We start from the raw sequence: 19621 nt of genomic DNA on the forward strand, positions 1-19621 counted from the left end.
AACCTAGCGTATCCAAACTCCTATAGCTACAGACTTCTATTCCAGAAAATATCCTGGTGAATCTTTTCTGCTGACTCTCTATTGCTCTAGTATCCTTCCTGTAGTGTAGCAAACAGGACTGTATACTTTAAATGATTTGCACAACTGCAACATGACATCCCATCTCTTATATTCATTGTTTCAACCTATGAAGGCATGTACACCAAATGTGTTTTTTTTTACACTACCCTTTATCTGATATCCTGACGTGTCTTCATTTTCAGGGAACTATAAACCTGCTCACAAGGTGTCTCTATCCATCAACACTCCAAATTACCTTGCCATTTACTCTACATGTCGTCATAGAATTTGACCTCCCTCAGTGTGTATCTGCAGAAGTTATCTACTGAATTTGCTGCTTCCTTTGTGACCTTCTCAACATCGGAGAGACTGGGCATAGGTTGAGAGATTACTTCACAGAGCATCTTTGCTCTGTGCGCATCAGTGACAGGGATCTACCAGTGGCCAACCACTTCAATTTGCCCCTCTCTCATGCTCACATGTCTGTCCATGGCCTCATACTATCCCACCAAGGTCACCGGTAAATTGGAGGAATAACACTTGATTTTCCATCTGGGCATTCTCCAACCAGATGGTATTAACATCAACTTCTCTGGTTTCTGCTAGCTTATTCACCATTCTCCCTCCCTGTGTCTCCTTTCCTCCAGTTCTCCATCCCCTTCCCTCTCCATTCACAGATCCATCCCTCCTCCCCCTGTTTGCTGGTATGCCCTCCTTCTCTTATCCACCTAATACCTCCCTGCCTTTAGGACCATGCTCCTCCCTCTGCCCATCCCCCCACCATTTTGTTCAGGTACCTGTCTACATTTTTTCATACCTTGATGAAGGGCTCAAGCTCAAAACATTGGTTATGGGTCTGTACCTTTGCTATATAAGGAATGCTGCTTGACCTGCTGAGTTTCTCCAGCTTTGGGATTTTAATTCAACTACTATGTCTGCAGATTTTCGGGTTTTACTCTTGGCTCGCTTTTTCTTTTCTCTTTTTTTCATATAGGCTAATCAATTAGGAATGTTCCTCTGCCTTCTTTGTGAATCTTAATCTGATCTTTAGTGCCCATTACCTACCTCAATATGTCTTCTGTTCTCAACCCATCAAGCATATTTCCTTTATTCCATCCAACTCCCTCATTCACTCTCTCCGCCACAAAACTAAAGTCATCTCCATTTACTAGCTCTGATGAAGGATTCCTGGGCCTGAACTATTTCTCTTTTAATGGATGCTGCCGGACCAGATGAGTGTTTCCAGCATTTTCTGTTTTTATTTCAGATGTTCAGGTTCTGCAGTTTTTTTTAAATTTTTGGAAATTCCAATATAGTCCAAGCAATTTCAAAGTGCTGAGCTATTACGATTAATTTCAATCAAACGCTAAGCTAGAATTGAAAGAAGTGCCTGCCTGTAATGAGCAACTGGAGTTTATCTACCCCGAAGTAGGCTACAAAAGGAAGGAAATTAAGATGTGCCATCTTGCAACTTTTAGATATAAATAGTAATTTGTTTGAATCTGAATATTTAGTTGAAAAAAAAATATGAAGAGCAGTAGAATGGGATAAATTAATTACTATTTTCAGAGCACCAGCATAACATTGGTAGGGTAAATTAATGAATTCATGAATTAATTAGCAAAATACCAGATGCAGTACAAAACCCAAGCTACTGCTGAAAAAAACTGTTTGGAATATTCATGAAATGGTATGCTTAGAAAATAGAACCATACAGAGTGAAATGCAGAAGTCTGCAGAAGTTATTATTGTTGTAAAAACATACAGTAAATGCTGGGGGAACTCAGCCAGTCTTGCAGTGTCCAGAGGAGGTACAGATATATTACTGATGTTTCGGGCCTGAGCCCTTCTTCAAGGTATAAGCAAAAAGCCTGAATAGAACCATACAACACAGGAATAGGTCCTTTGGCCCAGTGTCTGTACCAAACATCATGTCAAATTAAATTAAAACTCTTCTGCACAGGATCCATGTCTGTCTGTTCTATCTTAATGAATATTTTTTAAACAATGTTATATTGTAAATTATATAAACAAAAAAATCAGTTATAAATTAATCAGACACAATTGGGGAAAAAAACTAAAATGATAATTATAATGATTTTATGCCATATGCACCTAACTCCTTAAAGTCTCTTTTCAGGACCTCATCACCATTCCAACCCACACCATTAGTCCCTACATGGAACATGGCATCTGACTTCTCACCATCACTTTTGAGAATGTCATAAACTCGATCTGAGATATCCCAAACTCTGGCACTTGGGAGCCAACATACCATCCAGATTCTTAATCTCTTCCATAGAACATCTTATCTGTTTCCCTCACTATTGAATATCCTATTATTGCAGCTCACCTCTTCTCCTCCCTCCCTTTCTTAGTCAGACAGCCAGACTCTGTGCCAGAAAACTGACTGTCATGGCTTGTCTCTGGCAGGCCATCCCCCTCGACAGCATCCAAAATGGTGTAGGTGTTATTTAGGGGAAAAGCCACAGGAGTATCCTGCATTGCCTGCCTATAACCATTCCCTCTCCTGAATCTCATCCAGCTATCTTTCTCCTGCCTCCTCGGTGTGATTGCACCGTAACCCCTGTCTATCACCCCCTCAGTTTCACAAATGAACCGGAGTTTATCCAAATCTAATTCATGAATAGGGTTTGTGAGGAACTGCAGTTTGTTAGGTCTGCTTTGTTCATGAATGAGTGAGACAAACACCAGGCTGAGTCGAAATCAGGGTTCTTTGTTCTTTATTACCGGATTGTAACACTTGCGACTAAACATGTTAGTCGGAGAATGCATTCTGCCGTTATCAGCAAAATGGTGATTTTTTATACCCTTGGATACATGCTTAGAACATCATCATATCATTACTTGTCCAATGACTAAAACTGTTGCTATCCTTTCCCTGCTAGCTTCCTGCCTCTCAATCCATCAATGTCTCTCTTATCTTGTAAGTACAAGGATGCATTTACATCTTGTTACAGCCCTGTACAGGGCAGGGTAACTCCTTACACATTCCCATCTCATGATGTTTTACCTTACAAGTTGCACACACTTCTCACAAGTAAAATAGTCAGACCACCTCAGCATCTGCTCACCATAGTATTGTCAGGCAAAGCCTCTAACCTACCACTCTTACACTGAGCCACTCACACATTGTCCTTTCAAACAAGGGCCACTCCACTTCAGCTTCCTTTCTTTTTATTTGCTGCTGACTCTATCTGTATAACAGTCTCCAACCAATCACGGAGGTTCTCACTCCACTTCTATTTAAACTCATCTGAAAAAAAGCACAGCTCCCAACACTCACCAGTCACTAAGGCTCTCCCTCACTTTTCAGATTACAAATAAACAGAACACAAATTGGTGCTCTGCCATTCATTTATTAAAAATATATATTTAGGCATGTCAGCCCATAGAATTCTTGGATTCTCTCAAAAATGTTAATATTTACAACATTAATTTACAATATTAAAGTTTTCTGAAATAGTTCAGTGGTTAGATCAGACATTCAAACATTGCCAACAACATTCAGCTGATTTCACACGATCTTGCAATATGCTTGATATTCAGTAAAAGGTTATTTTTCTGTATGGTATTTTCAATTATTCAAAACTTTATACTATTGCAAATGCTGAACTTACTCTAATTTTTGGCACCACCCTTCGAATAGTTTCTGAAGTATTCTGTCGCATCAAGTTTGGTAGGTTAACAATAACACTAGTTCGCTGCACATCTTGGCCAGAACTGCAAAAACAAAACAATTTAAATTACTCCTTCACACAGAACACAAGAAAGACAGAATAAACACAAAGAAATAGAAGAAGGAAACATTTGGGTGATCTTTTCTTGATTGTCACTTTCCTATACTAACCTTTAATATGCAATACTGATCTCAGTATTGAATTTACTCCGGACGTTGCAAGAAGACAAATCCAAAGATGATTACATTCTCAGGAAGAAATTTATGGCCATCTCAGTCCTGAAGGACCAAATCTTAATTTTAAAGCATTAACTCTACGACCTCTGGTTCTAGACACAGCAAACAGAGGGGGGGGGGGGGGGGGGTGTGGAAATCACCTTTGCATTTACCTTATCAAGGGCTCTCATTGATGCGCCATGTCTGCTTAATCTTCATGCCATTAAAACAATTGTTTTTATCTGAAGAATCATTCTGGTTAACCTTTACTGCAACCTATCCCAAGTATATTCCTCATTAGAGTGGACGACCTTACCTCTTCACAATATTCCATGTGCAGCCTTAGCAAGATACCATATAACTGCATTAAGACATCATAATTCTTGCACAAATTCTCTTGCAACAAAGCCCAACATATTGTTTAATTTACTGATTCTTTGCTGTACCTTTATATTAACTTTTAGTCATTTATTTCCAAGAATACCAACACTTTCAATCATCTTCCATTTTAATAATACTTTGTTTAACATTCATTCTACTAAAATGGCAGTCTACACATTTTTCTGCATCGCATTCCGTGGCCCTGTTTTTGCACATTTACTTACCCTCAAATCCTCTTCAGACTGATACTAAGCCAAGCTGCTTATATCTGTCTAAATGTCTTGTAAAAGTCAAAATCATACCCATTTTTATAGTTCCCTCTGGCAGCTTGTATCAGATATGGACCACTCACAGAGTAAAAAGTTGCCTCTTAAGTCCTTCTTAAATTTCTCCCCTCTCACTTTAAATCTATGCCCAATAGTTATCAATTTGGCTACCCTGAGAAATAGACAGTGAACATTCACTTTTATTGAAGAAGATTATATATGATAAAGCAAAATAAGCAATAAGAACTGACCAGAAATGTATGTCAATGTTTTTAAATAGCTGAGTGGTGCATGAGAAAGTGTGCCTCTCTCATCTCCAGTGGTCAGGATTTGATCCTGACCTCTGACACAGTCTGTGTGGTGTTTGCACATTTTCTCCTTCAGCACATTCCCTTAGGTCATCTGGTGGGAGAATCAAGGATTGTTGTCAATGAGCATGCATAAGAGAATAGGTTACAGGGAATCAGATGAATTGGAATACTATGGATTCAGTGAGCCAAATGGTTTTGTCCTTTATCGTAAGAAAATATGAAATACATGGCAATATGAAAAGAGGCAAGCAAAATTACCAGCACAATACAGAAGTATGCTGGAGAAACTCAGCAGATCATGGATGGTGTGGCTGACAAGTTTGGTGTAACGGTTAGCGCAGCACCTTCACAGATCCAGCAATCGGAACCTGTGTTCAAATCCCACCCTGTCATTAAGGAGTTTGTACATTCTCCCCATGTCTGCATGGGTTTTCCCCGGGGGTTCCAGTTTCCTCCCACTGTTCAAAACGTACTGGGGGGTGTAGGATAATTGGGTGTAAATTTGGCGGCACAGGCTCGTGAGCCGAAATGGCCTGTTATCGTGCTGTATATCTAAAGTTTTTTTTTAAACTTAAATCACGCAGCATCTATAGGAAGTAAAGAAAGTTTCGGCTTTGTCCTTTTGTCAGGTAGGTGTCATGTGCTCAGGCCCAAATCATTAGTTACCAATCACTTCCTAATGGATGCTCTGACCTGCTGAGTTTCTCCAGCATGTTTGTGTATAATCGCACTTGAGCGTATTTGTAGACTTCCTTAACTCAAAAATACCAAAAGCAACTTGATGTTGTAACGTTTGACCTATCAACTTAAAAATGTTTTTGTAGAATGCGAATCAACAGTAGTATTAATAAGCACATTAACTTTGTTATATAAAAGATGAAATAAAAATCAAATGCCATAAATACTCAGCTCAGGCAGCACATAGAGAGAGAAAGAGACAAGGTTATTTTCTTCACAGATACTGCCTAAGCATAGTCAGTATTTTCTGATTTTGTCAATTTTCGGGGCTTACTTATGCAGCACAGTAGCAGGCCCTTTCAGCCTATGAGCCTGTGCCACTCAATTCCAGCCAATTGACCTACAAACCCAAGTAGGAACGGACGAAAGAAACCTGAGCACCTGGAGGAAACCCACGCAGACACGGGGAGAAGGGACAAAATCCTTACAGACAGCATGGGATTAGAACCCCGATCTCGATCGCTGGTGCTGTAACAGCATTGTGCTAACCACTAGGCTAACCAGGCAAAGCGTGGATCTCCCAGTGGCCACCCATTTTAATTCCTTATTCCCTTCCCCTTGCTGACCATTTATCCATGATCTCATGCACGACCAGACTGAGAGCTCCCGTAAATTGGAGGAACAACACCTCAACTTCCGACTGGGCACCCTCCAACTGGATAGCATTAATATCGACTTCTTTGGCTTTCTTAAAACTCCAACTCCCTTCACTTCTTCCCTCATCGCCTTCCTCCAGCTCGGTCTCCCCCGCTTTCCCTGTCTCCTTTCACACAAACATGATAAATTCTTACCTTGTTCCTTATCATATCCAATTAACACCTTGTGTTGGTCTGAATTCCTTCCCCAGTAAATATTGTCTGTATTCTGAGACTTTCTAAGACTTCCTGCTTTTGGCTCCTTCTGCTTATTCCTTGAAGAAGGGCTTAGGCCTGAAATGTTGGCAACATATCTTTGCTTTCTATGAACGCTGAAAAGACCGGCTGAGTTCCTCCAACATTTCACTGTCTCTTTACTACAATCACAGCATCTGCAGACTTTGGTGTTTCACTCAGGCTAACCTTGTCACCCGTCTATACATTTTCTCTATTTAAAATAAGACAGCTGCTTGCTAATGCTAAGCACCTAAAATGAAAACAAATTCTGGAAATACCTGAACAAATGACTGCATTGGCTTTGGAACTGCTTGAAAGAAAAGCTATTTCCTCACTAAGTCTGAATCCGAGGAAATCACGGTCTGTTATGGGGACACCAATACCCGAGTGAAAATTCCTCCAAAAGGTAGTAGACACAGTCCAGGACATTACAGGCAAAACCCTCCCACTATTATTGAGAACTTCTACAGGGAATGCTGCCATTGGAGAGCAGCAGCAGTCATCAGGCATCCATACCACCCAGCACATGCTGTTCTCGTTGCTACCATCAGGAAAGGTGCCACAAGACTCCTTTGACGCCACAAGACTTAGGTGCCACAAGACTTGCACTACCAGGTTCAGGAACAGCTGCTACCCCTCCACCATCAGACTTCTCAATGACAAACAAACAATCAGGGACTCATTTAAGGACTCTTACTTGTGTACTTTATTGATTTTTTTATTCTCTCTGCATTTCTCAGTTTGTTTACATTCAGTATCTGTTTACAGCTGTATATTTGTTTACATGGAAATGTTGTGTAGTTTTTTTTTGCACTAATTCTGCCGTGCCTGCAGGAAAAAGGAATCTCAGGGTAGAATGTAATGTCATGTATGTAATCTGACAATAAATCTGAAAACATTATTACATTAATGACAACTTTAACAATGTGTAGCGTAATTGAAATGTCAACACAGCTGATGAATTTCAGTTTTAATTGCTTTATATGCTATTTCCTCCTGTGATAGCCAGGTTAAATCAGTAATTAAAATGGAAAGACTGACACATGTTCAAAGTTCAGATTTATTGTCAGAGTACATACGTGACATCACATACAACTCTGAGAATCTTTCTCCTGCAGGTCAGGCAGAATTTCTATTTATTTATAACTATAAACCGTACTCAAGAAAAAAGATGCATATACAAAAAAGAAATGTAAATAAGAAAGAAATGTAAAAAAACACTGACTGCAATACAGAGAAAAAATATCCAGTAATAAATGATATGCGAAGTAAGAATCCTTAAATGAGTCTGTTTTTTTTTTGGAAACTGGTGGTGGAGGGATAGCAACTGTTCCTGAACCTAGTGATACAAGTCTGGTGATACCTATACCTCTTTTTTTATGCCAACAGCAAGAGCGCTGTCTATAAGGAGTTTGTACGTTATCCTCGTGACTGCATGAGTTTTCTCAGGGTGCTCCACTTTCCTCCTACCTTGGAATAAAAAAAACATACAGGGATTGTCAGTTAATTAGGATATTTGGGCACAGGCTCGTGGGCCAGAAGGGACTGTTACCATACTCTATGCATAAACAAATAGATAGACAGACAGACCGACTTACCATGTCAGGGCGACGTGGATTCTTGATGATTGCTGCTGTTCTCCAAGTGCAAAGTTCCATGTACATTGTCTCAATAGTGGGAAATTGTGTTTGTGATGTAAAACTGAGCCTACTACCTTTTTTTTGCAGGGCTTTTGGCTCAGAGGTATTGGTTTCCCCATACAAAGCTATGATGCAGCCCGATAACACACTTTCCACTGCACATCTGTAGAAGTCTGTCAAGGTTTGCGATGTCATACTGAACCTCCACAAACTCTTGAAGAAGTTGAGGTGCTGACATGCTTTTTTCATGTTGACATTAGTATGTTGGGTCCAGAAAAGGTCCCCTGTGATAGTGATTCTCAGGAATTTAAATTAACCTCTTATCCACCAATGATCAGTGGATTATGCACCTCTGGTTTTCCTTTCCTAAAGTTTACAATCAGCTCCTTGGTTTTGTTGACATTGAATGCAAGGTTGTTGTTTCTACACCATTCAGCCAAGTTTTCAATCCCCCTCCTATATGCTGACTTATCACCCTTTATTTTTCCACCTACTATTGTGGTATCATAAGTAAATTTGTAAATAGTGTTTTTGTCATACCGAGCCACACAGTCATAGGTGTAAAGCAAGTAGAGCAGAGGGCTAAGTATGCAGCCTGTGGTGCTCCAATACTGATGGACATTGTGGAGGAGATGTTCTTGCCAATCTGCGCTGATTGAGATCTGGAAGTGAGGAAATCCAAAATCAAATTATATAGCATTGAGGTCCAGGTCTTGAAGTTTGGTGATTAGTTTTGAGGGGACAATGGTGATGAATGCCAAACTATAGCCAATAAAGAGCATCCTGATGTCTTCATCTTTGTTGTCCAGGTGTTCCAGGATTTTGTGTAGAGCAAATGAGATGCAGGAAGAAAACTGCAATGGATCCATGCAGGAGCTGATATGCTTCAACACCAGCCTATCAAAGCTCTTCATCACATCACTGTGGATGTGAGTGCCACTGGTGAGTAGTCATTTAGGCAAGTTACCATACTCCTCTTGGTCACCAGTACGATTGAGGCCTACTTGAAACAGGTGGATACCACGTCTCATCAGAGTGAGATGTTGAAGATATTTATGAATACACTGGCTCGTTGGTCAGCACAGATTTTCAGTACTTGGCCAGATACTCGATCTGGACTGGATGTTTTCCTTGGATTCACTCGCCTGAAGGCACATTGGTCCCAAACAGCCAAATTGCTGCTTCTATAATTCAGTCTACATAATTTATTTGCATCTTAGAATTACATGGAAATGGGCCCTTTGGTCCAAATCCATGTGAAACAGAAGTGGATTCTGTTAAGCTCATTTTATTTGCCTGCATTTAGACCACATTCCTCCACACCATTTCCTGTCTAAGTGTCATTAAAAAAAAAGACCATTCAGCTTATCAATGCTCTTTGTGATCAAATTTGTTAACACATTATACTTGGTAATTATGTGAAGGGTTCTTTTCACAAGCAGTCCAGCAAGTGAAATCTAATGTGCATTCTGCATGTGTATATACACCTTTGAATACCTCATATACCTCTATAAAAGTCACCCCTCGACCTCCTACGCTCCAGGGGGGAAAACTCTTCTCATAACAAGTTTTCTAGTTCTGGCAACCTTGCAACCTACAAAATAGCCTTGCAGAAACTAATCCACAGAGCGAATAGAATTAGAATCTCAAAAGCATTGGTCCTCTATCAACTCATCCCTGCGATGCAACATTGCTCCTGTACTGTTCCTATGATCTACCAAACATCATTGACCCACTCAGTAAATGTTTGACAAGTGATTTTGACTGTTTTATGACAAATATTTCATTGCAGTCAGTACAGTCAGTTATTTCCCCATCAGAGTACTGTCAGTTGTCAGCAAAGTGATGGAAGGAGTGTTTGGCTGCATTGAAGAGCAACACTTCATAGCCTTGAGTTTTGCCAGAATCATTCTGCATCATTACCTCTCAATATTACTATATTTTCAACATGACTCTTAGTCCATTCATTCTCAATTTGAAAGCAAAGGTGAAAGTGAATTTTTGACATTCTCTCATTCAGGTGCCTTGCCATTCGGCGTGGGCAATCACATCTCTCCATCCATGTTGGTCTCTGACCCTCCAAATTGTAGATGTTGCCTGCTCGGTTTATAACCATGATGTAAATCTATCGATCATTTTCATTCTCTGCCTGCCTCTGCTTCTTTTTCCTTACAGCTTCCCAGTTGTAACTAAATGTTCTTATGTATCTCTTCACACGGTGTCCAAAGAATTTTGATTGCGGTTTTCTTATTCTTTTAAGTGATGTACGTTTCGTTTTAGTACTTTGTAGAACTTCTTCATTTGTTATCCTGTCCGTATATAATATGCATATGATATTTTGACATTAAGAGAACATTTAACTGGGAAATGTCCATAAAATTAAAGTCAAAGCAAATCAAGTAAGAAACGTTCTCATAGTTGAAATCATTGCTCGCAAAAAGGATGTTATTGTGGTTATTAAAGTCTAATCATTTCAGTCCTGTGGTATTACACCTAGGGTTCACTTGACAGTATTCCAGACTGAACTTACCTCAGTGTCTTTATCACGTGACCTCTGCTTAATCATACCAGCGATGGAAAGTATTCCCGGATGATTTCAAAGCTCTTCAGTAAACAAAGCCAACAACGCAGCAGGGACCCAAATAATATTCAACATTGAGTTAATCAGCAGCAAGTAACATCCCACAGATGCAGAGTAACTCGGGTAAAAGATTAGCTATTTATCTGAATGAATGGCAGAGCAGCACAAGAAGCCAAAATGCCAATACAAGAAATAGAAACAGAAGTAATGTTAAAACTAGGGGGGGGCTTAATGACAAAGTCTGATTGATATTTCTATCTGTTAAATGTTACTATATCAAGACAAATTATTACTTGTGTTATGAGCCCATAGGACCCATAAACCCAGCAGCAATAGATATTCACCGACAAATGGTTACTTAAACAAAAGTTGTTTTTAATTATATTTTTGTAAGCAACAATCCATTAGTGACATCTTTTAGGCACTCTCCAAAGCTTTTACTAAGGCTCTTGGCGCCGGCACGTCTAGCATGAGCAGAGCTCCAGTATTTTAAATAAGATCCATTGAAACATGGAATCTTTGCACACATTTTATGAGAGGAAGACCAGGCAAAGGAACCTAAAATAATATTCTACGTTTTAAAATATAGTGTTTTAATTCTTATTGGCTAGTTGTTGGACAATAGCAATTCCATCCTATGAATTATTTTATCTGTCATCTCTCATTTCTCTTGGATCCAATGAAAGGTTTTTGGCTTGTGTAATGTTAACTCCTTTTCTAGTGGCATTGAAAATCTCCAACCTTATCTATTTTTTCTTTTAGACTGAATACATTTACCACATTTTCCCTTTATATCTTTGAATATTGGGGAAAGTAAAGCTATTTGGACAAAGATACATGGATTGGAAAGGTTTATAAGAATTTCAGCGATAATCAAACAAATGGGACTAGCTCAGATAAGCCAACTTGACAACGTAGACAAGTTGGGCCTGATTCCAGGCTGTTTAACTCAAAATCTGCATAATCAAAGCAGAGATCAAGTATAGAGCAGAATAACATTATGCAGTGCATTTAAGAGTAATACCACAAAGGAAAGACAAGAAGTTACTCTGACTAGAATGTTCAGTGCCAATTTTTTACTATATTCAATAATAAATGTCATTTCTGTCTGCCAACTATTGCTCTAAGCAGCAAAATAACTATTGTAACAATGTTCTAATTTTCCACATTGTTGGAGCTTTCAAGCAACTGCATCAGAATGTTTAGAAATCATTCTAAGCACTTTTTTAAAAGTTAGTGTGGCTGGGATTCAAGTTTGTAACTGTAGTAACAACTGTATACAATTCAAAACCAAGAGGAAAAAAAAGAGAAAATCAAACCAAAAGACACATTCCCTTTTGTCAAAAATCCTGTTTACGGATACCCCTAACCAGCATATTGTCCATGGGGTCACATAACAACCCCATTAATACAGTAGCTAAAGAGTTTGGCTATTGTGACCTTGGCATTTATTATTTCAGATCAGTTTTTCATATTTACTGTCAGATTTGCTTACATGACATCACATACAACCCTGAGATTCTTTTTCCTGCAGTTTAGGCAGAATTACCACCTATTGTTAGTGCAAAATAAAACTGTACTCAGTGTACACATGTAAACAAATCAAGAACTGTGAACAGATAATGAATGTAAACGAATTGACTTTGCAATACAGAGAATTTTTTTTAAAATCAATAAAGTGCACAAGAGTCCTTAAATGAGTCCCTGATTGAGTTTGTTGCTGGGGAGTCTGATGGTGGAGAGTTAGCTGTTTATAAACCTGGTGGTGAGAGTCTTGTGGCACCTACACCCCTTTCCTAATGGCAGCTGTGAAGACAGAGCATGGGCTGATGGTGTGGACCCTTGATCATTGCAGCTGCTCTCCATTGGCAGTGTTCCCTATAGATAGTCTTGATAGTGGGAAGGGTTTTACCTGTGAGGTCATGGGCTTTACGCTCAGGAGTATTGGTGTCTCTATACCAGACTGTGATGCAGCCAGTCAGTACACTTTCCACCACACATCTATAGAAATTTGCCAAGGTTTCTTGTGTCATACCAAACCTCCACAAACTCCTGAGGAAATAGAGGTGCTGACGTGCTTTCTTCAAGATGCCATTAGTGTATTAGGTCCAGGAAAGATCCTCCAAGATAGTTTATTTCAACAAGTAATGATCCTTCAATCATTCCTGCTCCCTTGTCCTCACCTCCAACCACACCAGCCTCCACAACCAACATATTTAATGCTTTTTTTGCGCAATTTCCGCCACGTACAATGTGATCCAACCACCAGATACATCTACTCTTCCCCTCTCCCTTTTCCATAGGGACCGCTCCTTCCGATGAGTCTCTCGTCCATTTCTCTCTTCACATCAATTGCCACTTCAGTATCTACCCCTGCATCTGCAAGAAATGGTCAAGTGGTAATTCTGCCCTCCGCAGAAAAAAGAATCTCAGGGTTGTATGTGGTCATGTATGTACCCTGACAATAAACCTGAAATGATAGACTTGCCCACACCTCCTCCCTCCCCACCATTAGAGGTCTCAAATAGGCCTTCCAAGAGAAGCAACACTTCACGTGAATCTGTAGCCTTGTTCTGACATGTCTAGAGGGTAAAACTGGAAAGGAAACTGGGCATCACTTGCCTAATGTATCTCAGTATGGTAGTGGCAAGGTCAAAATGCCTGACATCCTGAGCTATGGTAGCAGAGTCACATTCAGTTCTATTGCTGTTGAGATTGTCATGAGGATCTTGGCAATCCAGGTCTCAAACTTCATATTGTGGAGTGAAATTTACCTGTGCAGATTTTTTTTTTAAATGGGCAGTTGCTGCATACCAGTTGTACTGCATATGGACTACAGAGAGCAATGTTCTAATCCAGTAAAAAAGGGAATTAAGACAATAATGAGACTAGCTGGACTGTTCTTACAGAGTATACTTAGTTGGCTGAATAGCCTCCTTCCATATCAGTGTGTTCAATGTAAACTGATGCAAATAAAATTTAAATATTACCATTAAATTACAATGTTAAAAATCACAGATTTGGCTCTATTTTTCAACACAAGTCTGTGACTGAATTCATCAGAAATGATGGCTAACATAAAGCTGAGTGGCAAGTTCTGCAGCAGTGCAGAAAAGGTCAAGTGTATGTTTAATAGTACAGAACAGTGCACTTGTGATCAAAAGAGTACTGCTGCTTCACTGCTCCAGTAATATGGGTTCAATTTGACTTCCTGTGTTATCTATGTGGAGTTTGCATATACCCCTGTGATAGCACGAGCTTTCTGGTTTCCTTCCAGATCCCAAGGTATGCTGGTTGGTAGGTTAAATGGCATTTGTAAACTGCCCATTGTATGTCAGTGAGTGGTTGAATTTGGAGACAATAAAATGGGATCACTGTTTTCCCATCGTACTTTTTCCAATTGACTCTAGATAGTTAATACCAACCCCATTTGATAGTGTATTAATTGCAATTCAGCAGAGAAGCACGTTTTGCTGTGAAATAATAATTAACACTTCTATATCTTTCCCAAGTATGCCAATACTCCCAAATTCTTCTGAAAATGGACATCTACTATTACTTTTGCTCTGTCCTTCTCCCCTTCCCCCCCCCCCACCCATCAATGTGACCTACCAGGATTGTTGTCTGAAGAGGGTGCACAGAATCATTGAGGACCCCTTCCACCTGCACGCAGCATCTTTCAGCTGCTCCCTTCGTGGAAGAGATACAGGAGGATCAGAGCCAGCACCACCAGGCTGAAGAACAGCTTCTTCCCACGGGCAGTGAAAACACTGAACGACCAAAGAAACTGCTTACACTAACCACCCGAGTCTCTTGTATTCATGAAACAATATTTTTTTGTATGGATTGTTTGTCTGTATCTATACTACGTCTGTATGCTTTGGCACGGAGGACCAGAGAATGTTGTTTCATCGGGTTGTACTTGAACGATCAGATGACAATAAACCTGACTTGACTAATGTTGAGGGGAAGTGCAAATTTCTTATTGCCTATTTTAACTGGGTTTTTTTTTGCCATGGGTGGTGCACCATCAATAATCACAAAAGACTGGAGTTGTGAAACCATCTGGGTTTGATCAACTGCAGACGGGAACAGCCATCAACCCGATTGAGTCAGAGTGAAATGGGGAGCATGGCAAGGGGCTATGGGTAGGATCAGTCTTGGGAGGGATGCCCAGCCAGCAGCAACCAGTGGTTTACCACAATGAGTATCTACCTTTATTGTCCCTAAAAATGGGGATGGGTAGTAAAGGAAATTAGGACAAAGATCTGAAATCAACTATGCATTGCAAGACTTAAAATATATATTTTTTAATTGGGTATCTCCACTGGGAAATGAAGGAATTAGCAGAAGGTAAAACTGGTGATACAACTGTTGGCATAGTGGCCTATTTTAACCAGAAAGCAAGCCACACACCAATTTCCACTGAAGAAGCAAATGAAATGATAGATGTGGGTTTAAAGTAGATCTTAAGCAATCTTTTTGGTATAACAATACTTGATCCTACGTGGTCTCTAAGCATCTAATCACAACAGTTATAACATGAAAGGGAAGCTATAGGATTTCTTGAATTATTTAATAACTTTATTTCAGACCCATCTAATCCCACTGCAAAATTTTCTTCTATTTCAAACCATTGCATACCTCTCTTTTGAATGTTGCAATTGAATATCCCTATATCATTCATAGTTTGAAGTACATCTGTCAGATCTCTCCAGAATCTGCTCCATTTCAACAAAAAACAGAAGGTAATAAACTGTTAAGTTTATAAACTGCCACCTTATCGAATTCCTTTTGGAAGTCCATGTATGCAATCAATGTAAGCTGACTTTTCCTTTTCATCTCTCTTTTAATTCATCAACTTAGTTATTTAGATATAACTTGCCTTTAATAAATTTGTGCCAGTTTTATTGAATCAATCAACATTTGCCAATACATTGCTATTTCTGTCTTTGATTACTGAGTCTGAAACTTTTCCCACTACTGAAGTCAAGCTAGCTGAGCTGTAATTACTAGTTTATCTCTATGCCCTTTTTTTTTTGAATAGGCATGTAACACAGACACCAGCAATAAAAAAAATAATAATGATTTTCTAATTTGTTTGGTATTATTTTCCATGTCCATTTCATCCTTATGGAGTTATTAATGAAAAAATATGCATGGGAGGCAATCATAACACAACAAATGCCCCAGCTTGTAAAATTGGTACAATTTATAGCATAGTTCTAATGACTGAACAGTTAAAGATGCCCCAGTGATAATAACTATTGTCTATCATTCTTTTGTACTGATAGCTCAAAAATATTATTAGCAAATAGTACCTTTATTCATATTTCACATTTTAGATCAATAGGGTCTGACCACAAATCCCATGAAGGTAGTGTACATGGTTAATGGCAGGATTCTTAATAGTGTAGAGGAATAGAGGAACCTTGGGGTCCAAAACAATAAATTGATTCCTCAAGATTGTCATAAGTTGATGGGGCGGCTAAGAAGGCATATGATGTGCTGACTTTATTTAGTCAGGGGATTGAGTTCAAGAACCTTGAGGAAATGTTTCAGCTCTTTAAAACACTGGTTAGAACACACATGAGTATTGTGATCAGTTCTGGTCAGCTCATTACAGGAAGGAATATTATAGAAGCTTTGGAGCAGATGTAGAGATTTACTAGGATGTTTCCTGGATTGAAGAACATGTCTTATGAAGCAAGGTTCACAAATCTAGAGCTTTACTTTTTGGAGCAACAAAGGTAACTTTCTAAAGGCTTCATATATTTTGGCGTGAAACCCAAAAAAACTCTCTCAAAAAAAACAGGGGGGGAGTCGACCTTAAATTCAGCTCAAAATCTATCCACACCGATTTGACATTCAAGTCGACCCATGGAAAAAAAAATCAATTCTTTGTACAAGTCAACCTATGAAAAGCAGATTCAGTGCATGTCAATTCCTTGAAAAACCAGAAATAAAATCCCTGCAACAGATTTTCATTGAAATTTTTATTGAACCCTTCAAATCATTCTCCCTATCACTGTCTGAAGCAAAGATGAGGGCAAGCACATCCACACTCGCACTGTTTAAACTATCATCATATGGGTCCCAGTCTGGATCTGATGAGGCGGCTTCAGCTTTGTCGTCAGTGACCCAATAACAATAGCAAATCATCCTTCGTACCAATAATTGGACAAGAGATACCACACTGTTTAAATGAGTTTGTCACAGTCTCTACTTTAGCTTTGTTCTATGCCTTGAGCACGAAGTTACACAGCACATCAAGTAATGCAGCACGCATTGCCCCGCCTTTTGTAATGACTTTTCTGCACTCGACATCCATGTATTCCATTCCTTGCGCACATGGTCTTTGAATGGTTTGTTCAAGCAGACATTGAAAGGTTGCAATATTGACATCAAACCATCCAGGACAACTGCCATGTAAATATTATGTAGTGCTAATCTACTTTTAGTGTTCTCACTTTTAGTGTTCTTTGTGTAAACTGCCTGGCCACCTGTTCCACACACTGTCTATGTATAGTTTTACACCATTTTTATCCATCCATACTTCTTGAAAATGTACAAAAACACCTGCAGGGAATTTTATTTTAGGTTTCATTTTATGTTTGAAGATTACCATGGGCCTTAACTTTGTCCTGTCGACCATGCACGATAACACCATGGTAAACCTGGTCCTTTCTTGGCCTGTACTTCTGGTTTGTATAGTTTTAACACCTTTCTATTCCACTGTTCTATTGCCTATCATGTCAAAATTCATGGGGATTTCATCCATGTTTCCAATGTTTGCCAATGCAAACTGGTGTTTCTACCACTTCCGTATAATAAACTGGTGAAAATTTACAATTTTATGATCAAGATCTTTTGGCAGTTTCTGTGCAATTTTTGTTTTTTGTCATAATACCAGATTTTTCCTGTTCCTGAAATGGAACACCCTACTATAGCATCAAATTCTTTACGGAGGTCTAGGTGCCCACTGCAGTGCCAATGTTCTTATTTTATTTTGGGTGACTATGTAGCAATCTTGCCTCTGTTGGACGTACCCATCCTGCGACATGATTTTCCAATTCTGATCAACGAGTGATTCCTTTTCTCAATGATCATTGCCTTTTTGGTATTTTTCTTAGTCTTCCTCCAATCTCTTACCAACTTCTCATATATCTCAAATTTTCTTGCAATAGTACAGTTATTGGTTTTCTTGGCCATTTCTTTCAATTTAAAATTTGCTTCATAATTTCATCACAAATTGCGTTGTTTCAATGGACCCTCCATGATAGCAATCACCTCCGGCAACTCCCAGCGGATCAATCCGTGTGATCTTTGGAGTCGACAATTACGCTAGTCAATGGCCAATCTCAGGCATTATGATCTTTGGGGTGGACTTATACCCCAGTATCCCAAAAATTGGGGTTGACAAATGCCGGATATACCATAAAACCATTAAAATTAGTTGAAAAATGGGGGTCCTCTTACATGCTAAAATATATGGTATATAAGATTATGAAAGGCAGCATCTTTTCCCTGGAGTGACAATGGTGTTTTGTTTTACCGCAGAGTGTTATGGGTGTCTGAAATATATTGCTGGGGTCAGTGGTGGAGGCTGGTACAATAGGGACATTTAAAAGATTGTTAGATAGGCACATGATGTAAGAAAAATACTGGGTTATGGGTGTGAGGTAGGAAAGGATTAGTGCATTGTGGAGTAGGTTTACATTGGTCACCCAGAGGACCTGTTCTATGTGTAATGTTCTGTCATTATCAGAAGCATACACAGAAGATACAAGAGGAGAGAAGGACGATGAGAACATGTTACACTTAGAACTGAAGAAACAAGGATTATCCATCCAAAAATAAAGGTTGAAGCACTTTACCTGATGTCCTCAGTAGATTTTTGAAATACAATTTTCTCCCTATTGAAGTCTCCATAGGCCTGTGAAGAACTGAAGGAACGGGAAGATTGATATGATGCAACACTCCCGCCACCCCAATTTCGCACGATGTCGTGTTGATGTGACCTGTTGCTGAAATAGGAGAAAACAATATGGGAGACAGATAGATAGTGGGTGATGATATGAAATCAGAACAAACCATAGAGGGGTTTGAAAGCCAGAGGTCCAAAGAGAAATAAAGCTACAATTTAATAGACAGCAGTTATAATATTTAGTTATAAATATTATAACAAAACTATTACAGTTGAGTGTGCTTGGAAGGGTACAAGGAAGACACAAAAGAAAATCTCTGTATGCTTTTGACAATGAGGCCCTTAAATTAATTACAAGTGTTAAGGATTTTTCCTCACTTAGACATTACAGTGGGGTCCCCAAAATTAGGATGTTTAGTTTCCACTCTCAATTCATGGACTCTAATTCTTATGAAGGACACTTGCTCCAACATAGTTACAATGGTAGTCTAGCAATGGCTAATTATTGTATTGCAATTCAGGAGGGACTGATCTCCAACCATCTTGACTTCCTTACCTCATTGTGTCAAGACTGCGTGGTAATAACTGTTGAACAAACGCTCACATTACAACGATTCATTGGTTGACATTTTCCACTCCTCAGAACTCGATGCAAAGAGACTGGCTAAGAAATATATGCAAGCTCAGATCACATTGACTGGCTTTGATCTCCTGACAAGATGGGGATTGACAATGGATATACTTTTTTGTAATCTCCAGATTGCCTATTTTGTTGAACATATTAAAGCACAGCTTTGCCCTATCAATGCTTGTGACTTTGTACACGAAATCTATAGATCATAAAATAAAATTTATTTTGTTAATATGAAATTATGATAGGGCCTATAATTGTTGTTTGAGTGCATTACAGGTTGTGTTCTTGGCTTTTT

General features: G+C 39.1%; 1 protein-coding gene across 8 annotated transcripts in view; it reads right to left on the bottom strand.

Annotated features, from left to right (window-relative positions):
* The window catches only part of ppp4r4 (protein phosphatase 4, regulatory subunit 4), a 105417-nt gene that overhangs the window by 67007 nt on the left and 18789 nt on the right, over positions 1 to 19621 (bottom strand). For 4 of the 8 annotated variants that reach the window (XM_069916178.1, XM_069916177.1, XM_069916180.1 and 1 more), the window contains exons 3-4: positions 18643 to 18792; positions 3702 to 3804 (exon numbers count right to left, since the gene is read on the bottom strand). In XM_069916178.1, coding sequence (XP_069772279.1) covers positions 3702 to 3804; positions 18643 to 18792 — 253 coding nt within the window. Of the gene's footprint in view, positions 1 to 3701; positions 3805 to 4874; positions 5026 to 18642; positions 18793 to 19621 lie in introns of all 8 variants that reach the window. The other 4 variants (XM_069916181.1, XM_069916182.1, XM_069916183.1 and 1 more) reach the window with 2 other exon arrangements.

The sequence above is a fragment of the Narcine bancroftii genome, chromosome 2 (assembly GCF_036971445.1).
Source record: "Narcine bancroftii isolate sNarBan1 chromosome 2, sNarBan1.hap1, whole genome shotgun sequence".
NCBI classification, from domain to species: domain Eukaryota; kingdom Metazoa; phylum Chordata; class Chondrichthyes; order Torpediniformes; family Narcinidae; genus Narcine; species Narcine bancroftii.